General features: G+C 39.1%; 1 protein-coding gene across 5 annotated transcripts in view; it reads left to right on the top strand.

Moving 5' to 3' along the window:
• Window positions 1–22,225, top strand: part of RHBDD1 (rhomboid domain containing 1) — an 87,363-nt gene extending 65,138 nt beyond the window's left edge. For 4 of the 5 annotated variants that reach the window (XM_074963904.1, XM_074963900.1, XM_074963899.1 and 1 more), the window contains one exon: window positions 18,296–22,225. In XM_074963904.1, the coding sequence (XP_074820005.1) occupies window positions 18,296–18,414 (119 nt within the window). In that variant the 3' untranslated portion in view covers window positions 18,415–22,225. Of the gene's footprint in view, window positions 1–15,219; window positions 15,298–18,295 lie in introns of all 5 variants that reach the window. The other variant, XM_074963903.1, reaches the window with a different exon arrangement.
• The last annotated feature ends 1,249 nt before the right edge of the window (window positions 22,226–23,474 follow it).

The following is a 23,474-nucleotide window of genomic DNA, read 5'->3' as shown; positions in this document are numbered from 1 at the left end:
TGGAAAACTCTTACCAAATTTTCTCTCTCTGTGGTTTGGAATCCTTACAAGAGGACTGAACTTTGTCCTTTCTGTAAGTTTTCTCTAAGGGAGAATTGGGTTTCTCAGAACAGCAACCAAAATTTATATATAGTGACTTTTCACAATTTTTTGAAGTTTTAATTTGGCTCTTCAGCACTTGTGTCTTCTTTAGAGCATTAGATGTTTTTTCTTTGAAAGTTCGAATTGTAACAGTTTTTGCGACAAAGATTTCAGAACTGACTTTCTTGTAGTTACTTTTTGGTATTCCGGAAGGGCAAGAAAATAACTAAGAGTCCAGTTTTTCTCTCAAGATGGACTGAGGAGAATTTAGATCTACAGTAGAAACTATTATTTTTGTGTTTTTATGTGCGGGGCAAGAAGTGTATTTATTTGTTAACCAACTATCCAATACAGTACAACCTTAGAGTTACGGATGGTGTTAGGCTCTTATTTGGTAAACGCAATGATTTGTTGCTGACTCTAGGATCTGTCATTTTTTTAACTTATAACTTACTAGTTATTCCTGAAGCTGATAAACAAGATGCAGCCTCTGGAGCTTACATTTATTGTGCTTTAAATTCCTGTATGTTCATATTTTGTTTAAAAAAAAAATTCTTTCGTTTTTATAAAAAAGCAGCATTCATGACTAGAGTAATAATACTGATGAATTTTTCCTTCACTATGGTAAATGGACCCTATATCGTCAGGGTTCGTCCCTCTCCGGGGCAGTGGGGAACCACACAGCCTCCTTCAGTCCTTGCACTGGCCCCTGGGGGAATCAGTTGGGCCACAGGAGTCCTGGCTCAAGCCATCTGGCAGGGCTGAGCAAACACAGGTAACGGCAGTTCACAAGCTCAGGCCCTAGGTCAGGGCGGGGCAGTAAAAAGTCACAGCTCAGGCCCTTGGGCAGGGGCTGAGCAAACACAGATAGCAGTTAGCAGTTATCAAGCCCAGGCCCTGGGTCAGGGCGGGGCAGCAATGAGTTCAAGGCTCAGGCCCTCAGGCAGGGGCTGAGAAGCAGTTTATATAGTCAACAGGTCCTCAGGCAGGGGCTGAGCAAACACAGGTAACTAGCACACCCAGGCATCAGGCTCCAAGGACCTGGGAGAGGGGGAGACTGCCACCCACGAGTTGGGTGGCAGGAGGGACACAGGCCCTCCCACTCCACTGCATCCCAGCCTGGGGCCCTAGCAGCAGCCAAAGGCTGGCTGCTGTGTCAGTGGGGTCCTGGCCACAACACACCGACATGGGTTCTGGCAGTGTTGCAGCCAGACTTGAGTCGGCTGCCCCTGGGCTACTTCCCAACTCCCCCTCTGGAGGTACCTGGGTCCAGGTGGTGTCCTCAGGGGGGTCGATCACCATTGGATCCTCAGGATAGCTGGTGAGGGAAAAGCTCAGCGACTCTTCTGGGTAGCTGGCGAGGAGTAAGCTCAGCGACTCTTCCACACGCTGCTCCGCATCAATGATCGGCCATCTTCAAGTCCACTGCTGGAGTCTCCCCGGTGGGAGCTGGGCCAGAGGTGTCTGGCCTCTCCAGCAGCTGCCTCCCGAGTGAGCTCTGGCGTTGGGCTCATATACTTCCTGTCCAGCACATGACCCTCTGGGGGATGGGCTTGGAGTGCTCTGTCTCCGCCCACTCTGGTGTCCAGTGGAGCTTGTCCCTCTCCGGGACAGCGGGGAACCACACCATCTCCCTACAGACCCCTTTCAGGAAGTGATAGCTAGGTCAATAAAAGACTTCTTCCATCAACTTAGATGTGTTTACAGTGGGGTTAGGTCTATTTAAGTACATCTCACAAGGCATAACATTTTTCACAGCCCTGAGTGGTGTAAGTAGGTCACCCTAAGTTTTAGGTATAGACCTGGCCTAAATTTGATACTTTTTGCTAACCAGGAGGATACACTGTATTTGTGCACATTTATTTAAGCAATTATATAGCTTAATATACTTTTTATTTAGATTCTTAAATTCACATATGTTCTGTTTAGAAACTGGTGAATGACACTTATTTACTATATTTTTTTTTTTCCTCATGATTTGTGACAAATTGCATTTGGATGGAAATTGGAATTGAATTAGATGCGCAAAGCCAGCATTAACATTTTTTTAAAGTACTAGAACTACCTTAAATGTACTGGGTATGTACGGAAAAAAAAGTTTATAAAAACATGTTTTACATTTAAAATTAACTAAGTTATTTAAACAAAGCAAGTTAGTGAATTGAGCTGATTATCTGGTCACCATATTTACCAGTGACTCCCGGGGGCATGAGTGGTTGTGCCTAACAGTTGGATCCGGAGTTGATAGCCAGCAATCAGCGCCAAGGGCCAGAGTTGGAGTCAGAGGACAGATGGCAGAGGCAAAGGTGTAAACCAAGGCTGGGGACCAGATGACCAGGTTACCTGAAGCAAGACAAAGCAAGGGTAAGGCTGGGTCTGGAGCAGGAGCAGGACTGGAACAAGGCAGGAGAGGGGCTGAGAACAAATTAGCTCAGGTGCTATCTCAGCTATGGGCAAATGCTTTGAGCAGCTGCTGCTGGGCGTAAGAGCCGTTCTGCTGACTCTTCCAACCAATCAGGTGGTACAGTAAATCAGGCAGCCCTCCGCAGGCCAGCTGCTTTTGTTAGGTTGCCCAGAGACTGACTCTGCTGCAGGCCCTGTTTCCTGGCAGTGTCCTTCAAGATTTTAGAAGTAGTAGCTCTCATCCCCTCACACTTCATTTTTATTCGTAGATTGGAAGAGAACATGTTTTCCTGCTTCTTCAACTCTTATTTATTCTCTCAATTCTAATGAACTAGATGAATATATTGAAACGACAGAAGTATTCTCTGCACCTGGTTTAGCACTATTCTTCAACAAAATGTGTTTTCAGGTGCTTACCCAGTGACTTCCACCATTTCAGTGGTATGACTTTCTTTAAAACTTCAGCAAACAAATATTGTTCGAATATTCTTTTTTAAATTAATTTAAAAGATTCTAATAGATTATAGTTTAGATCTTTACATACATTGTCATAATGTTACATTTAAATAGGCTTATTTTTTCAAAATAAACTTGTATTTAATGTAAATAAAAAATCCAATTAAAAATCCATTTTAATTGTTTTTTTAAAATCAAGTTTTGTTCACATTGACAGTGCCTCACACAGTGGGATTTCTGGGAGCTGTCAAAATACAAATAATAATTCCAACTTTTAATATTTGCATGCTCAGTAATTTGTACAACAAATATTAAAGATAAATTTGTGCCAAGAAGTACATTTTAAAGGTAAAATACCCTATATCCGTATTAGATAATGTATCTATGATAGTATTAATCATTCATAGTGATTAAATCACTATGGAAATGTTGGCATTAGAGATGAAATTATAATGATATTTTAAGACTTCTCCAAAATGCGGCTAACAGCAGTCAGGACTTTCAAGTTGTACTTTTGCAATTAAAACTATCTTGTTTACAAAGATTTTATTTATATGGTCAAAGCAATTTGTTAGCTGCAGATGGGAATTTAATCACTAGAGGGTTGCATGATTTGCTTCTGTAGGCCAAGCTCATTGCGTATACCAGGTGGTCCTTGCATGCCTCCATCCTCACTTCAGCTTATGTAGACTGAAGTCTGTGTGTTGTTCAAATTTGTAAGTACAAATATCTTTTCCAGTTTTTTTGAAAATAACAAACAGTGAGACTCTATGGATTCTATGGATAGACAGTAACATCTGGCACTTTTACAGGGTACTCATTATCTTCTGTTCATTGTTTATCCGTTTCATATTTTTTATATTTTGTATCTGTTGATAATTGAACCTAGGGTCCAACATAATCCCCCTCAAATGTTTGGATCCTTGAAAGGGTTACATATGTGTAACCAGCTGTGAGTTCATGTTGTCTGACGTCAACAAATACTTTTTGATAATGTGAGACCCCCCTTCCCTGTGACTTATGAATGGTCACAGCCCAAGCCCAAAGCAGAGGAAGCTGGCTTTGAGAGCAAGCTACATTTCTGGTTTTCCAGCACCAGATAATTGTGGTGTAGGTACTTCATTCTGTGTATTTATCAAATGCTACACAAACTACTGTGGGCATGTTTTCCGGTGACTTGCACCTTGGCTTATACACTGACTTACCCATATCATGGTCCCCCGTACTTCTCCCCTATGCCAGGGCTCAACTTTTTTTCACCACCCCAAAGTGCCTTTTATTGTCCCAGATTGGAAGTGATGGACAGATGGCTGGTGTTCACTGGCTGTCTCACACACCCCATAGATCAGGCTTTGGGGAGGCAACACGCTATGAGGAAGAAATTGAAGCCTCCTTTGCTTTCTCCTCTTTCTGGCTATCCCTGCTACTATTTTTTCTCTTTCTGTCTTTGGAAATAATTCATTCTTGGTATCAGCATTTTAAACTCTAGGGGGCAGAGCTGAGATAGGGGTTGTGTATTACACTGAAAGGCATTAATGGCTGCTATCAGCTGGTTCTCTGTTCTATAGTAATTACAGAGCTGGTTACAAATGATGGGTATGCTAAGCAGATACAGGGACTGTGTGTGTCCCACATTTTCACACTCTGGTTTTCTGATTTTCCTCAAAATAAAGAGGGTCCTTCCCATTGATTTCTAGAACGTTCCCCAAAATTTTGAAATAGGTTGGATGGTTCCAAAGTTATCGTGTTACATAAGGACACACATAGTAATGTCATCAAGTTGAATGTAGGGGCTCATTTCGCTCAGTGGAGAAGCAGTAATGTGATTGCAGTTAGCATTACATTGAGACATTTTGAAAGAGGAAAACATTAAAACATTTTTGACATTGAAACATTGTTTAGAATATAATTTCATGTTCTCAGATTGATGGCCTAATAGGTTATCTTCATATTCCTTTAATGGAATCTTTAAAAGACAAGCTATTGGCTATGACATATATATCCCTGCATTCTGATTAATGTGTCTGAATCACAGATGGTAAACCTGAGTAAAAGTAGTATTCTTTCACTGCAGTAGATGTTATCATACAATGTGGTACATTTGCTGATGGAAAAAGTGTAAATATAGTACTGACACAGGAGATGTTTATTTGAATTTGCAGACTGTATATTAAAATGTGCATTAGTTACTACTTTTTCTTACTGTAATTTTAAAGTGAGAGCACATGTTTTTAAAGTGGCTTGCCAGTTCAGCTTCCTTTTGGATGCTTCCATTCTTGTGGGGAGTCTATATTCCCAAAGAAAATGGACTGATAACAAATCTGTTGTAAAAATATTTTAAAATGGATTATGAATACAGCAAGAAACTTTTAAAACAACAGCATGAAAATTGCATGCTCTGATTACTGCTGCGTGTTTGTGAAGTGCTACGAAGATATGAATTTCTACATAATTGCTTCTTGTTTATTCATTAGGTACAAGCAACCAGGTTTTGGTTAAAATAAGGATCTCTGAATCTTCAGACCACACCTAGAATCAAATGTAATCCAGTTTTGTGTGTGTGTAGATTAAAAAGGTTTGATTAAGGAGGCCTTTCTCTCTCCCCCGTACCCCCAAAGGTAGGAGTTTCCAACGTGGCATTTTAACCCTCACAAATGCCTCTGCTGTCTTCTTTACAAAGAAAAAAAGATATATTCATTGTCAAACAGGCTTATACAACTACAAGGATACCTGTCAGTGGATATTTCACCCCAAAGGACAGTGGAGTCTGATCTGGTTCCTTTAGGCCACATAGCCACCTATCTCTATGTGACACCTTTCGTGAGGCTCCATCACCCATACCTGCAGGCACAGTTGCAGATGGTCTACCCTGCAACAGACCTCCTGGACAAATGAGTTTTGCTTCCTCTGAACATCTCCATGTCCCTCACCTGGTGGCAAATCAAAGAGACTGTCTAAGTAGGGGTTCCCGTCATTCACGCACCATCATAAACCCACCACATAAAGACTCGCATTACGAATGCCTCCCTACTGGGCTCAAAAACTCACCTGAGTGACCAAATAGCGCAGGGCTCCTGGACTCTGAAGGGATCCAGACTGCACATCAACCTTCTAAAGCATCAGGCAGTGCATGAAACTTAAAGGAAGTTCCCACCCTTCATCTGTTTTGCACACGTCCAAGTATGTCAGCCAACATGACTACAGTATTTTATATAAACAAGCTGGGAGCAGCAAAGGCTGCCCCACTCTACACTGATGCAATCAAGCTATGGAATTGGTGCATCTGGCACCAGATCACCTATTCAGCAGTGCACCAGTTATAGAGACTGGTAGTGGCTGGGTCATTACACATATTGAATCTGTTTCCCTAAGTTAAGTATCCTCACACCTTCATGTCAACTGTCTAAATGGGCCATCTTGATTATCACTACAAAAGTTTATTTTTCTCCTGCTGATAATAGCTCATCTTAATTAATTAGCCTCTTACAGTTTGTATGGCAACTTCCACCCTTTCTCTCTCTGTGTGTGTGTGTGTGTATCGTCTTACTATATGTTCCATTCTATGCATCCAATGAAATGGGCTGTAGCCCACGAAAGCTTATGCTCTAATAAATTTGTTTGACTCTAAGGTGCCACAAGCACTCCTGTTCTTTTTAAATATGTTCCTTGTTTGAGTATTTCTCACTTGCTCTCCTTATAAGAATCTAGCTGTATCTGAACTCATTACATGTTGCTTTTTCAGCCTACTTCCTTAGGCTATGATTAATTTCCTGCCAACTTCAGTTGTCAACTGTCAGCCATTCCAAAGTATGGTCCACTATCTAGTGGGCTTTCTTTTCTCCTTTGCATCAGCCTCTGTTATCTTCTAATCTTTAGAGTATGTCTATAGACATTGTCATCAGGAAAAAGAATTTGTGAGCGTTTGGATGTATGTACTTTTGCCGCAGCATGACAAAGCTGTTTCACACTTTGGAATTGCGCAAGTTTCATGTAGAATGTTGGAAATGACACCGTAGATTGCTGGAAGTGATACTCTGTGAGCTAGGTAGAAGCAAAATCATATTGCCTTGCCTAGATGATGTTAAATGATAATGGCCAGATCATTTGGTATGACTCAGCTGTACACAACACAGTGGTGGAGGTGGGAAGAAAAAAGATAGTTTTATGCTGCCTTTGTGACTTTCCAGTTGTTTGGTCATTTGGCTCCCAGTGCATCTTAGAGCAGCCTGGGCATTCTGCATCCCCTGGGCATTCTCCCCACACTGGAGGAATCCTCAGGTAGCAAGTTAAGCTGACCTCATGACTTCTCTGCACTGCCTGAATGGCAGGAAGGGGCTGGAAATCTGGCCTTTAATTTGTATGCTTTTTTTTCAACTTTCCTCTTCATACTTTGTGTGCTACAAATGGATAGATTTTCATGAAAAAAGTTATGTTTTCAGATGTTTATAATCTGAGAGAATCCCTTATGGTTATTATAATAAAACTACTTAAATATTGGCATTTTATGTTGGAAAATCAAGGCAAGCCAAGTATATGCTACAGAGACTGCTGTGGAATGCATTTCATGTAATCTGTACCATGCCCAGGAGCGATTTGTGAACTTTGAAACACATGAAATAATGCCCTGACATTACAGCATAATTAGCAGACCTAACTATTATATGTTGCTATGGAAGAAATACAGTCTGTCATCTGAGGTAAATGAAAGCCAAGCATGAATTTAAAGTTTTGATGATAATTCATCAAATATTTCTCAAACTGATGTTGCTTAGTCAAAATGGTAAATAAAGTGGAACATCTATTTCAAGAATTTTTACAAACTCCTTGAACTTTTATAAAACCACCATAAGGAACCTTGAGCTGCTTAAGAGACGAAGTTTCACACTAGAAACCTAGGGAGGTATTTCCAAATGCATTAAAACTTCTGTTTACTTGAGTGGGAGCAAAGATAGGCTAAAACTAAGCACTTTTAAGCAAATCTCTTAATTAGTGTACAATTATTGTGTACCATTACTGTGTTTCATTCTTACTAGTTTTACAAATCTTCCCTTTATGATGATTCAGATGTTAAATTTGTTTGGATTGTAAAATATGCTTTGCTGTTTCCATAACAAATACAAAGTTTTTTTAAAATATATTTTATACAGCATTAAAATCTGTTTGGCACTAGTGGAAAAACATTCTCTTTAAGAAAGCATTCTGCTTGTAGGTCATATTCTTCAGGTTTCTTGTCTTGTTAAGGATATTTGTCTGAAAACAGGATCCTTGTCTCTTACAGGTTTGCCTGCTCCTGCTGCTTATTCCTTGCTTAAAGTCATATCATAACCCTATGTTCCTTATGGCATGCACATTCCACAGCAATGAACTGAAATGTCATAATCCTGGTTGAGATGCTACAAATGATAGCTGGAAATAGTTGTTATGACACAAATGTTGAATTAGGACTTCAGGCAAGGAATTAACCAGCAGGAAAAGAGGAACTCTTAAGACTCAAATCTCTTCAAGCAGAACCCAAATGCCTTTTTCAGCAATATGTCAGGGCTTTCTTGGACATGCTGTTGTCTTCCTGTCACACATTGCTACACCATGTCCTCAGCTAGGACTTTCTGTAGGCTGTCCTTACTCTCCAGAATTCATGGCAAAAGTTCTTTAGCTAAGACACAGGGTGAAATCCTGACCCTATTGAAGTCAGTGTCAAAACTCTGACTTCAGTAGGGTTTGGATTTTACCCAGGCTTCTCAACAGGAAATATTCTTCTCAGGATTCTTCTGAGAATCAGCTCTTTTGTCTCCCTGTTTGGATGTTTTCCTTTCCCACCCAAATACCTTAATGAACTATAAAATTGCTGCTGTTGGCGCAGTTAATTTTTGTAGCTGCTTCTTGCCTTGCATTCTTCTTTCCCTACTATGAGCTGTATTTTTAAAACTTTTTAGTTGTGCCTTTTGAGGGAGAGCAAAGTAAAATACAAGTGAGTGAAAAACGACACTGGTGAAAAGTTATGAAGTGAACACAAGAAGAAGATAGACTAGGAGACAGACACTGAAGGACTTAGTTATTTTGAATCATCCATTGTGTTAAATAATGACTCCACCTCCCCCCCGCTTTCCCACAAAAATACATTAACTTTGGTGACTCAGATCCCTCTCTGGCAACTTATAGGATGTCACTATTTGAACCCTATGAAAGCATTTACCAAGTACTCTGGATATAGTTTATTAAGTCCATGTTTCTTTAGATTTTTTTCAGATGTGTTATTTGCAGATGGTACTCTGTTACTCTGAGCCTTGTTACTGTGTTCATGCTTGTAATATACAGCAGTGATGTATAGGTTTAAGATTTTTAGAAGAATGGCTCCTCATTGCCTATACCCACCTGCTATAGATGGATGTTAAGTGGCTTCCAGCTTTAATAAGTCCTTTGAAACTGATGTTCCTATAAAATCTTTGCTCCTGCACAAGAGTTCCAAGGACAGCTTTTTATGCTCAGAATATATTTTGTTAAACTGGAAAAGATGTTGGATGTTGAATATAAGGATTTAAAAATACAAAACAAAACAGGCCTCCTAAATTTAGTCCAGTGTATTGGGTCTGTTAGCTCACTGCTCTACATTAGAGTTAGAATATTGGTTATGATGCTGATCTTTCCAGAACAAACATTGGGTTACAAAGTACAGGGCACAATTGAATGCAGGACTGGATTAGTACTTATATGTGTGTGTGTGTGTGTATATATATATGTAATGTATTCCAGTGGGCTTTAACTTTACACTGCTTCACATGAAACCTGATGTGACACAGAAACTGCTAGATGCTTGTGAATAATCCCTGGGTTTCAAACCAGCCAGACAATAAACAACTCTATAATATTCAGTGCAGCAGCTTCTGTAGAGCCCATCTGTTTCAAAATAACCCTAATTCTGCTTACTATGCGGAATGCTTTGTTGTCTAGGGTTTGTCCTAGTTTTCTTGAATGTTTTGACTATGTGACTCTGGTGCCATCTCCTGGATAAATATGAAGTATGCCATCAAATTAATATTTCAAATCAAACAGCATCAGCACTTTGTTTGATTCAGCAGTCATCCATTCAACTCTTAGAGGTGATGGAAAGATCCCAAATCTTATTGTTTTCTAGACACCCCACCTATTTGCTTATGGAACATTGCACATACAATGAAAAGTGTTCATCCCAAAATTATAATAGTCCAGATGTAGACTGGTGTACTGGTTTGGAGACAGTGGGCCGACTGCTACCTTATATATATTCCATGCAATCCTACTGAGATCAGTGGTATTGCATGGGGTCGCAGTGATATTATCTACTACAAAGTCCAGAATGGAGCTTCATAGCTCTCCAGGAAGCCAACTTTACAGTAAAAATCAGCATTTTCAAGGGCAATTCAGTGTGCTTGGAAGAAATTGTATAGTTTTCATTAGCTTTTAGGTTTTGCATTACAGCATGATTAACTGTTTTCTGATAGATCCTCCAAAATGCAGTTTGACATTGTGAACTCTTTGAAAAAGATGAGGCTAGATAGGTCAAATTGCTCTTGGCCCAATGGTAGCAGTTTTTTTATAGTTATCACTGTGGCTAGAATTTGATGTTAATGAACATGGCATTTCTGGAGCTAGACATTGTGGTTGGATCAGTGTAACTATTGTGAGCCAGATTTCTGGTTTTAGAAGCCTACAGTAGAAGCTCCTGCTAGTTGTTTTAGGTGCCTAAGGTTAGCTCCTGTGGTAAGGGCTGCCTTTAGTGTTTATACTCAGTATCTGATGAAGACAGCAGAATTTTTAATATCTTCAAACTTTATCTAGCCTTGGTGACTTAGGTGCATATATTTTTTAACAAACTGGAAAGCTGTATATAATAATAGAATAATGAAAGTATATTTAATATATAAAATGCATAGGGCTTCTGTTGTCATATATCTTATTCCAGGTTTCTCATTTACTCATCCTTTGTTGATAAGGTAATAGTAATTTGATGGCAGATAGAAAGTAAACAATGAAGAAATATCTATTCCTTAATTGATAGTAACCGGTCTGTGTCGGAAAATGATAATGCCGAATTATGAAATCTTCACTTAACTTTAAATGATCTGTTTCAAACAGTTCAGCTTGGTTGAAGGGCTTTCCATTACTGAACCCCGAGTGCTTCATAAGTGTTGGACTGTGCCTTTTGCATTAATATTGGAGATAGTTTGAGATATAGATAGATAGATTTGAGATACATGTCATTCATATATAATCTATCAAATATATATGAGGGTTCATTCTGGTATCATAGACTGCTCTGATGCAGTTTTTAGCAATATCAAGTCCTACAGCTGAACAGTTTTAGAAAGTGCCAAAAATGTAAATGAGAACAGTTAATAGTGTCAGATAGAAAAGCAAAAAAACCTTTCTACATGAATTACAAAGAAGAAAACCCTGTAACTAGAAAGCAAATTTATTTTTGTGGGTGGGGAAGAAGGTAACAATGGTTAATTCTTTGCATTTGCTGGTGTAGTGGAATGTCCCAAATGATATCTGTTTCTTTTTATGCCTCTAGTGTAAGATTACAGCGGGAGGCTTATTCCTTTTTTGGAAGAAAGAGGTGCTTAGAATGCTAGTGTGTCTTGTGCCATGATTGTTAAGATAAAATACTCCTATTATATAGTGCTTAAGAATGTCAGTTTAAGAGCCTAATCTATAGAGATGCTAAGCATGAGCAGTCACACTGAAGTCATTTGGAACTGTGGAAGCTGAGTGCCTCTGAGGATCTGGTTCGAAGGCCATTGGACCTAGTGGATTGAGTAAAAGTCTTTTTAATACGTTGTTTTCAGTTGTTTTTTAATTATCAGGAATAACTGAGGTAATAGGAGCTGAATATAAAATAACAGCTTTTACCTTCTTAGGCATTATAGAAATAAATATTGGGCTTCACGTTTTCAGCACAGAGAGTTAACCATCACTGGTGGCTGCATACTTAATTTCTCTTGCATTCAGGCTATAAATGTCTGTCTCATTGAGTTTAGGTGATCACATCATATAATGACTGTGTTTAAAATGCCTGTAACTTGCTTCCAAACTCAGAACTTGAGTGGAAAAAATCTGTTTAGGTCAAATTGAATTTATTATTGTTAAAATGAAATAAGCTGATAACCTCTGTAACCTCCTGAGTTTTTGTGTTTCTATTTTTCTTGTGTTTTAACAACTTCCATTAGTACCAACAAATAATATTTCTGCATACAATTTTAGTTTTCTGCATTATAGTTTTTTCTCTGATTTAAGTAACTTTAAATAACAGCATTATTTTTTCTTACTAATAAAAATGTCATCCAAGTTCACCCATCAAGGTTTTTTAACATGCCTTCTTCCAAACTCCTTTTATGCTGCCATGCAAATGATTCCTTCTCTAAATATTACCCTGGATGATAGTAATTATTTTTTATTTAGAAAATGATTTTGTAATATAAAATATCTGAAGATTGTCTTCATATATGTTAATTAACCACTTTTTGATGTCTGATATGCCAGGTAGTCATTGCATGGAGTGTACCTGCAGTATCCTCAACACATATGTTATATGATAATTTCTATGAAAAAATTGTAGATTCAGAATTATGTGCTTCATTACAGTAGCTGGACTGAAGGAGAGGTAGCTAATGGTTGAAAAGCTGGTTTACTTAACATGGTGATAAAAATGCCAAAAGCTGCCACAGCTTTTATCTATACATTTGGTTCTCATTTGTATAGGTTCCACTGAAACACTGGTAGCCCTGGTGAAATTTTTTTCTTGTAAAATTCTCCAGTTGTAGGCAAGGATTAAGTGGCTAAGGCATTTCTAAAGGTATTTAGGCATTACTGTGCTCAGTGTTGCAACACCTAACTGATTTAGGAGTCTAAATATATTTCAGAAGGGATTTAGACACTTGAGTCCAAATTCCGTTGACAATCTGAGATTTAAGCTTCTAAGTGCCCAAATCACTTTTGAAAATGAAATTTAGACTCCTAAATCAGTTAGGTGTTGCAACATTGAGCCCAGTAGTATCCAAATGCTTTCAGAAATCTGGGCCTAAGAATTTATCCCTTTAATTATTTTTACATTTTTGTGAACTATTTGGATGTTTGCAACCTGATTTCTTACCCAGAAATCCAGGCGCCCTTTTTGGCAGCAGTTTCTGAATGAACTGTCACTTTCAGCATACTGTGGTTTGCAAATAATCTTCTGCACTACTGAAAAGATTCTAGTTCATCTTTTATAGTACACGGATTAAAAGTGACTGAAGGGGTAGTTTGTTATTTTGGCAAAGAAGGCAGTTTAAACTGTCACTTTTTTCTTTAGCCTCAAGAGGAAACATCCCCCACTCAATTGCCTCTCTTTATTGCTATCTCCTAGGTTGTTGTTTTTTTTATCTTGTCCCTTCCCTGCCTTAACATTAACATTTCCTCTGTACATAAAGAATTACAGGTGTGCTTAAATGATAAAATCTTAATGGGTGCAGCTGAGCCGCTGTAGCATTTAGTGAAGACGCTACCTTCTCCTGTCAGCACAAGTACTCCACCTCTCAGAGAGGCTGGAGCTATGTTGACAGGAGAAGCCCTGCCACTGACATAGTGCTGTCTGCTCTGGGGCTTAGGTCGGTATAACTCTGCCACTCAGGGGTATTGATTTTCCACACTCCTGAGTGACAGTGTTATATCGACATTCATTTGTAGTGTATACCAGGGCTGAGGAGTTGTTGCATGACTATGACCTCATCAAAAAGGCCCAACTAGCTAGTCAAAATGTGGCTTTGGGCAATCAGTATCCAGCCATACTCTAATAATGTATAAAACCCTTAATACAAGGGACATGAGCAACCACTCTCCCCCAGTGTGTACAAGGGCATTTCAGCTCTCTGTCTCTTATCAGAATAAGACCAGGAGTAGGGCATTCATGTTTCTTGGAATGCATCTATGGAATTCTCTCAGTGAGGACATTTTCCTGGAGGATGTCTCTGAAGCGGTCTTCAAGGCTCACTGCAAGGCCTTTCATTTTGGGTCACTATATAATTGAGCAATTGTTGCTACTTTTTTCACCAGATCTTGTTTTGTTTTGTTGCTGGTGTGGGGGCTGGACTTTAAGGAGTTGTGAGTACTGTGCCCAGTTTTTGTTTAACTCTAATGTTGTTGTCTTATCTTCCAGATACTAAAACTGGACATGGGCACTCTATAAACAGGATCCTGGAAGACCCTGATTTTTAATTGACCGTTTTACTGTGATACATAAGAAGGAAAATGAAAAACTGTTTTTTTCAGAGAGTAGCAATAATCTAGAAAAGTATGTCATAATGTTAGTTAAAGCTGCAATACAATTTAAGTCCCAGTTGTGCAGTTGACTGTGTGTCTGGACCCCTGCTCAGATGCAAAGCTTCAGTGACTTCAGTAGGTCTCTGTGTGGCCTTGTGGTGTGCCCATGAAGAGTCATTTGCAATCATGGCCTTTATTACATTGCCTCTGCATGCAGTGGTTTTAGTATTTTATTCATGCTTTGACTATTTTCGGTATATTAAATGTATTTATGCCCATCAAAACTCTGGACATCTGAACAAAATATTAATTAAAAATCCATACAAATTGTACCAGTATGGAAAACCAAACAATTCTCTGAAAAGCCCCCACTGCTCACTTTTTCACCATACCTTCCCATCTATTCAGCCTAGAAAAATGTAAGGTACTGTATGCTCTAAAGTACCGTCACATCTTCAGTTTCAAAGTCTGATAAACTTTTCCATCATGGTGGTCTTGACATCATTATTAGTGACAAAGTAATGAACTTGTAAAAAATTGTTAAAATAGCATCAAGTTTTTTTAAAAAAATTCTTTACCCTGGTCTGTCCAGCTTCTGAGACACACTCTCATTAATGAATATTGATTTAAAGCTTTAGGGATCACACCTTGGGTCTCTTCTTTCAACTCCTTTGCACAGGCATGTTTAGGCCTTTAAGATGTATTTACAACCATCATTGAGCTTCCTTGCTCAGTACATGTATAAAAAAGCTATCTGCCATTGTGCATCCACATCTGGGACAATTGTTTTCTTTCTTTTCAAATGAACCATAGCCAGTTTGTATGATGCATAAACATTCTCTTAGTATGCCAGTCAGTGGCCTGTTTTCAATTCAATGGTCTGTAATGCTTTTTAGCTGCCTGAAATCAAAAGTTCATGCTCACAAAATTTCTAGCGTCCTGAAGTGAATAATTATTTTTCTCTAACATCTGCACATTGCTGTTTCCACTTGTGTGTGTTTACAGGATGGCTGCAATATTACTGCACCCATGGTTTAGGGTTACTATCCATGCACCGACACCTATTGGTCTCCTCTAATTAAGGTGGGACTTCTCTTTGGGGTCACGTGGTAGAAGGGGTTAGGCCAGATCCAGAATGGAAACAGTTTAGGTCATAACATCACAACCGCTATGTTGTCATCAGTCTTAACTTGTCTCAACCAGTCTCATTTTGACAGAGGGATGGGGGGAGGTACAAGTTATGAGGTATTCCATGGCCTTTGGGGAGTGGGGGTGGCTTTTTCACATTAGCAGGAAGAATACTTTGTTTCTAAAGGAAAGTATTTTAAAAGGAGATGGCAATATTTCATCACATACAGGAGCACTTAGTTAGCTCTTAATTAGAGTGGCATGTTGTTCTGAAATGGTGGGTGTGCTTATGGGTGAGGTGAAGAGTAATTGACAAGTTGCAGTGTTTGTGTTTACTGTTTCTTAAATATGACGTAGTTTTGCCTCTATCTGAAAATACTGATTGTGTTTCTGAATCTGAAAAAGTAACGTGGTGCAAGGCCATGTTGAGGTTAAAGTGTTACAATGCACATTATATTGATTTGCTGCATGTTAACGTGAATTAAAACATTCTTCAACTATTTCTGTTTTTTTGTGAATATCCCATGTTGTTATAGCTAACCACTGGTGCCTGAGCAGCTAGTTAGGCTTGGCAGCATTTCCTAAGAGTTTGAGCTATTTGCAAGGACAAAAAAAAATCCTTCTGCATCTTCCAGTCTTTGCGTAGAATCGTAAACTTGTCTATTATTAAGGTCCTGTCTGTACTATAAATCAGAACATAACTGAGTCAGAGGTCAATAACTAGGTCTCCCTTACTGCACTGTAGATAGGCCATCAGTGTACTATGCAAACAGGCCCCTGGTATTTAAGCTTGCTAAGCACCCCCGCATCTGAAAATGAGCTCCACTATATGTATAGTACACTACTTGTTTTTGGTTTTTCATATTCACTATTACTATTAAAACATGATCCCTTGATGAAAAGTTAATAAATACTAACATTATAAATATATATGCAGTTTGACTCAACTATTCCCTAATCTTTAGAACTAACTTTTTTATCCTTAATAATGTATGTACCTAGGTTCAGAAGCCAATCTCTACTTTTTTTTTTTCCCAAGGACCCTTAGCATATAGGCAGATGATGTCATACTTAGGCACAGCCTTTATATCTTTTCTTGCTTTCCTTATTATGTGACTTGGAATTTGAATTCTCTGAATTCTTTAGTTGGTGGTGATGGGGGAGGTTCTGTCTGTCTTTCTTTCTGTCTTTCAACGGTGCCAGAAGAGAGAACTACCTATAGCCTGTACTATCTCGGCTCAGATTAATTTACTCACTGTGCTTCGCTATAGCTGAACTGCCACGTGTAGTTTATTTCTGAATTTGCTTGTTGCCAACTAAAGATGGAGTTACATGTGCATCTGGTATGGGTCACCACATCTTGGACTGTAGTACTAGCTGAAAGTTTAAAAAGCTTGCTTTGCCAAAAGTAACTGTTGAGGACTTGTAAATAGTTTAAAAGTCTAGATGTTACTATATAAAACAAGGATGCTGAAAAATGTAAAGTCCTGGGCTTTTTAAAGAGTAATTGCTGTATTAAAAGTACACATTTTTAATGGGGGAAAAAAAAACGAGGAGTACCTGTGGCACCTTAGAGACTAACAAATTTATTTGGGCATAAGCTTTCGTGGGCTAAAACCCACTTCATTGGATGCATGCAGTGGAAAATACAGTAGGAAGATATATATACACAGAGAACATGAAAAAATGGGTGTTGCCATTCCAACTCTAACAAGACCAATCAATTAGGGTGGGCTATTATCAGCAGGGACCCTAATTGATTGGTCTCGTTACAGTTGGTATGGCAACACCCATTTTTTCATGTTCTCTGTGTGTGTGTGTGTGTGTGTGTGTGTGTGTGTGTGTATATGTGTATATATATATATATATATATATATATATATATATATACACACACACACTTCCTTCTGTATTTTCCACTGCATGCATCCGATGAGGTGGGTTTTAGCCCATGAAAGCTTATGCCCAAATAAATTTGTTAGTCTCTAAGGTGCCACAAGTACTCCTTGTTGTTTTGGTTTTGTTGTTGTTTTTTTTTTTTTTTTTTTTTGCTGATACAGACTAACACTGCTACCACTCTGAAACATTTTTAATGAACATTAATGCAGTGGGCTTGCTCTTAAACTAGCAGAAAATTTTTTTCATCTGCTTTGTCAGTGTAAATTTTGGAAGTCTACCTAGTTACATAAAGGACCAATAATTATTTCATGTTTGTTAAAATATATTTGTACAGACGATATTAAGAAATGAAGTAATACAGAAACGCCAAGACCAAGGGGACAAATTAATCTGCTAACTAAGCACTGATCTAAGAGATTCCTTACTGTTGAATCAAAAATTTCTCATGCAATTGAGCGAAAACTGTACAGAAATCCCTCAAAGATATTTCCATGGTAAACTATTCCAGGAAGGTTAATGATCTTCTGTTACAATGGTAATCTGAGTATAATCATAATGGTGTTAGCATGGATAGGGTCCTATGTAACTCAATTGAGCAGTACTGGTTCAGTCCAGTAGAGGGCAGTACTGCACACTCAGTAGTTCATTACAGTGTGGTCTCAGTAATGACAACTGCTGCTCTTGTTTAGTTATTTTGGTTCTATGTATTTTCTTTTTTTCTATGACAGTTTTTTTTTCCACCGCAGTTTATGATTCAGATTCTGTCCTTTACTGGTCAAAGCATTAATCAAAAGACGAGTTACGTAAAAGTATTTCTGCCGCATGATGTAAGTTATTTGATTGCCTGTATTAAAACCTCCTTGTTATATATCAAAACCAATAACATTATTTTAAAATGGTTTTGTAATAATAGTAAACAAAAAAAAAGTATACAATGCTCACAACCTTACTACACTACACAGTTTTTTCACTGTTTAAATCATAGGATGTGTACGATTCTGCACTCAGCAGAGGATAAAAATGGTTTACATTTGCTTTTCATTTTGTCTTACAGGTTTTAGTGCAGGAAGTCATAGCAATGAGAGGCGACCTTATGGGTTTTGGTTTCCATCTGAACAGCTATCAGAAGAGGAAGTGAGAAGACAAAGACTTAATAGATTTGAGAGATGGTGAAATTGCCAAGGGTCTAATGAAAATATGTAAAGTGCTCTTCAAAGTTGCCAAAATGTTTGCAGATCTGTTCATTTATACAGTTTCTATTCTAGTTCAGAACTATTTACTACTGGCTACATAATTTAACAGCAAAACATGCCAAGGATTTTGCAAAATTCAGCTGAAAATCTAGGCTTAAAATAAGTGGCCAAGGGTGTGGTCCAAGAGCCAGAATGTGGTCTGTGGCTGCCCTCCATTTTGCTGTACTTAAAATATGAAAGAAAACTGGTTGACTGATGATTGTAACAGGCCGCAACTCACTTCTGACATTTCTCTACAAAGGCTTTGTTAATGCCTTGTCTTTTTGTTTGTTGATGAGCTCAATCAACAATTTCTCTTCATCTATCAAGGGGAAAAAAGGGAAAATGCAGATACCATATTAGTGTGTGTCCTTGATTTTAAAACTATATAAATCATCCTTGCAAAATTCTTCTCTTTGCCTGTGACAAATAATCTTTTTGGATTGGTGAGTAAAATGGTACTTTTAAAACATCAGTGACTGAGCATATAGGTAAATTAGGTACAGCCCTATAAATCCTGACAAGTTGCTAGCACAGCCTTTAAAGTTGCAGAATTTGGTTCCTCTTGTCTCAAATCATCCCATTCTGCCTAGGATATGTATACAGTAAAACTCATTTGTAACATTTCACACTATCTTGATACTCCCGGCCTATGGCCAATATGGTGATCCTAATATTGCAGCCTTAATTCTGAAAGTTCTTCCTTTTGTGGGGTTATTATACTTTTATATTTATATATATATATTTATTTCTGGGGGAGGGGAAAGATTATTTAAACAAATAAAACTGAAACATTTTCAAGGCAAGAGACTAAGTTGGAATCCAAGAAGTTACTGTGTGTTGTTGACTTACCTATTTCCCTTTTAAAGAATACTTTGTAGACTATAGGAACTCCATCATGCAAATCTTTTTTCATACAACTTTAAAAATCAGACTGTTTCTCTTGATGGACTACACTGGCTTATTTGGAGCTTGGTTATAGCTCATAAGAAAGTGAGCTGTTGTAGGGAGAAGGAAGTATACTTCCTAAATATTGGTGGCTAGAGGCATTCTGCCTCCTCGGAATTGTGGAAAGCACACTAGGCAGCAGGACTTGATGCATCTTGGAAAAGATTTAGCCAGAATTGTTCTTGAGCAGTGGGTCACGAGAGCACCATCGCTCCGCTGCCACTTTCCTGAGACCTGCAGCCTGTGGGACTACTGGAGCCTGCTGGCAGCACTAGCTGCCCCTCCTCCTCTCCAGTACAGCTAATCATATATTGGCTGTTGTACCTGGGACCCACTCGGGACAAAAGTTTCAGCGTGCTCTGTTCTTACACTAGCACACCTGTGCAGGTCATTCATAACTTGATCTTTGCTGTGTACTGTAGAGATCTGTCTTTCAGTTACGTTTGCAAGTAGAAAAACAAAGAAAAATGTCTTTATTCACACGAAGTAGCTGATATGCTAATATTAATAAAAACAGCTTTGTTAATTTTTTGTCTATTAACATTGAGAACAACTATATTTTAAAAACAAGTTTGAGCAATGAAATGCCCAAATAGGCAAACCTCTTCTGTTTTGTTCTTTTCAGTCCTTAACAGCTGTTACCATATGAAACACAATTCATTGCCATCCTGCGGTGTGGAACTACTAGCATCTCTTGAGCATTGATTTATGTTCGTGTTGGGTTGAAAAGTTCTTGTATAGAGTATTTTCAGGGACCTATCGTGATCAGTGATCTGCGCTTTATGAAATCTTGAAACCTCTCCCTCTCCATGGAGTTTTGACCTGGGTATATTATTACAGCTGTATGTATTTTAATAATAATAGCTGAAAGTTAAATTACTGGATGCACGGTAAATACATATGTATACTCTCTGGTTTTCATCAATAAAAGTCTTTTATTTGCACAGGCTGCTTCCTATCATCTTCTTTGCCTCTTTCCCTTCTTGTACATTTCATGCCATGGAGAAGCATGAAATGGGCATGCCAAATGTTTGGCTTTTCAAGTGCAGAGCTAGAAATCTTACTTGCAGATACTGTTCAGACCTGTTATTCACAGTGCTTTCTGGAGGACGCTCAATACAGGAAAAATTGTATTGTAAAGGCCCATTTTCTTGATCACCTTCAGGATTGCACGGTCGGTATAAAGACTCTTTCTTGTTAGCTATCTGTGCTTTGTATACGTTATACATACTAGCCACAAACTAGAATGGCCGATATTCATTTATATTTAAATAGGTTGATTTTTCTAATAATTTCCTGCCTTCTTCACTGGTTGATTTTTCTAATAATTTCCTGCCTTCTTCACTGAGTAAATAATAGAACAAAGCAAGCAAAATTCAACATTTGAGTATTTGTGATTGTGCATATTTTTTATCCTTCACCGGAACATTATCCCCTCCAAAACTGATCTCATTGCTGTGGTGTTTAGTTTCCCGTGTAGTTGGTCATGTTCATGAGGCTACATAATTTCAGTTATTTAAAGCAGTCAGACTGATATAGGCAGAAAATATATTGTAAAAGAATGACAGTCTTCTGGCGTTTTTAGTACAATGAAAAGTATTTAAACAAAGGCAAAAAAATCCATTTTATGGCATTTATTTACTCTTGTAATGTTGGTTTAGAAGTCTCAGCACAAAGCGACTTAGTACTAAAGGTGTCTTGTGCTCCCTTAAAACAAAACTCCACGTGATCACAGAAATCTCATGAGCTGGATCCTTTTATTGTCTTTCTTTTTACTGCCTTCCTAAGCACCATTGTCATGAAATATGTATGGATAATAACCTTGTCAGCAATAACTACAGATTGTTAAATATATAGCTTTTTCACATTTTCTTACTACGAAATTGAAATAAATACTTGTTTTTATATTTCAGCCTGTCCACTTCTTCTCCATTTTTATTGTAATACCTAATAAATGATCAGCACAGAAGATACTATATTTGTACATTCAGTCAAAGCGCATTATAAGGTAATGTGGATTAAACAAATTGCCTTCATTATGGCCTGTATCTGCTCCCATTGAAGTCAATGGATGTTTGCCATTGAATTCAATGGGAACCGGATCAGGTCCTTACACTCTGATACAGTTCACTAAAATGCTGTTTCTGTTATATGGTTTTACCCTGCACTTTCCCAAAATGGAAAATAAACTCTTATTTTAAAAATAAATCCATTTAGCTTGGAGAGCCCTGACTGCAGATGTGATGTCATGGATTGAATATCTAAGGCTGCCTGAATTCCTCAGTACCTATGCGGGGTAGTAAGAATTTGAAATTCAGTACTTCCTGCATAAACATGCTGTGATAAACGAGAGGAGGGATAGCTCCCTTTTGTGGACACCCAGCCAGCTAGTTAGCTATGGAATCCCTCTTGGTAGCTGTTCTCTACTTGCTTTATCTGTAAAGGGTTAAAAAGTCTAACTGCATGCATAGGTAAAGGGAAGTGAGTGGGCACCTGACCAAAAGAGCCAGTGGGAAGGCTAGAACTTGTTAAACTTGGGGGGGAAAAAACTTTCCTTTGTCTGTGTGTTGTAGTTCTCCGGGCAAGAGGGGAACAGGGCAGCAGTTAGGCTGTGAGAAGCTGAAGGCCAGGTATAAAAATCATCAGAATCATACCTAGAATTGCTTATCTGGAACCCAGATATGTAAGTTATCAGAAAATGTGTAGGAAGACGCGATTAGGTTTATTTTGTTTATTTCATGTGACTTGCGGGATTCTTCTGTGCTAACCCCAGATGCTTTTGTTGCTTGTAACCTTTAAGCTGAAGCCCCAGAAAACTATTTTGGGTGCTTAATTTTTGGAATTGCTTTTTTAAAAATTGAGCAATAGCATGAGTTTTCAGATGTATTTCTTTCTTTCTGTTTTTAATAAAATTTACCTTTTTTAAAAACAGGATTTGGACTTTTGTGTCTTAAGAGGTTTGTGCACATGTTTTTTTTAGTTAGCTGGTGGCAACTGCTGATTTCTTTGTTTTCATTTCTCAGCTCTTCCCCGGGGGGAGAGGGGTGTGAAGGGGCTTAAGCGTACCCCACAGAAAAGAATTCCCAAGTGCACCTTCCTGGGTTCCAAAGGGTTTTGCATTTGAGTGGTGGCAGCATCTACCCATCCAAGGTCAGAGAGAAGCTGTGACCTTAGGAGTTTAATACCAGCCTGGAGTGGCCGAATTAATTTTTAGAATCCTTGCGGGCCCCCACCTTCTGCTCTCCAAGCGCCAGAGTGGGGAATCTGCCTTTAATCAGCCTCAGTAATTGTGTGTAAACTGAGAATTTTTTAAAAACAAGAAATGTTGCTGTATAGAACTTTGAATCTGAAGGTGAATTCATTTTTATCAGGAGCTGTGATTTCTTCGAGTGTTCGCTCATGTCGATTCCATCCTAGGTGTGCGCATGCCCACGTGTGCTGCTGTCGGAGATTTTTGCCTTAGTGATATCTGTAGGGTCGGCTGTAGCACCCTCTTGAGTGCCGCGCCCATGCGTCGGTATATTAGCTGCCACCGGCGGTAAACCCTCTCAGTTTCTTCTTACCGCCCCTGGTGGTTAGTCGGAGCGCCTTTCCCTTGCCTCACAAGGGCTAGCGCAGTGGACCCCAACGCGGTGCCCACGGGTGCCATGGTGCCCACCAGGACATTTATGTGTGCCTGCTGTCAGGGCTGGCGCCAAGGAACGAAGAGGAGAGGAGCGCATCCATCGGAGAACCTGCCACCGAAATGTCGCCAATCAGCGCTTCCGGCGGAGAAGTGTCGCCACCGAAATGCCGCTGCTGGGCACTTCCAGTGGAGAAGCGGCTGCCGAAATGCCGCTGCTGGGCGCTTCCAGCGGAGAAGCGGCTGCCGAAATGCCGCTGCTGGGCGCTTCCGGCGGAGAAGCGGCTGCTGAAATGCCGCTGCTGGGCGCTTCCGGCGGAGAAGCGGCTGCCGAAATGCCGCCAAGAACCATCTCTGCCCGGCACACTCTTCTGAAGGCATGAATGTGCTCTTGGCCAGAGAAAGGTTGGGGACCACTGGGCTAGCGGTTC

Source organism: Natator depressus, chromosome 9 (assembly GCF_965152275.1).
Source record: "Natator depressus isolate rNatDep1 chromosome 9, rNatDep2.hap1, whole genome shotgun sequence".
Classification (NCBI taxonomy): Eukaryota; Metazoa; Chordata; order Testudines; family Cheloniidae; genus Natator; species Natator depressus.
Note: the sequence above shows the minus strand (reverse complement) of the source record. Positions and strands in the feature narration are given on the sequence as shown.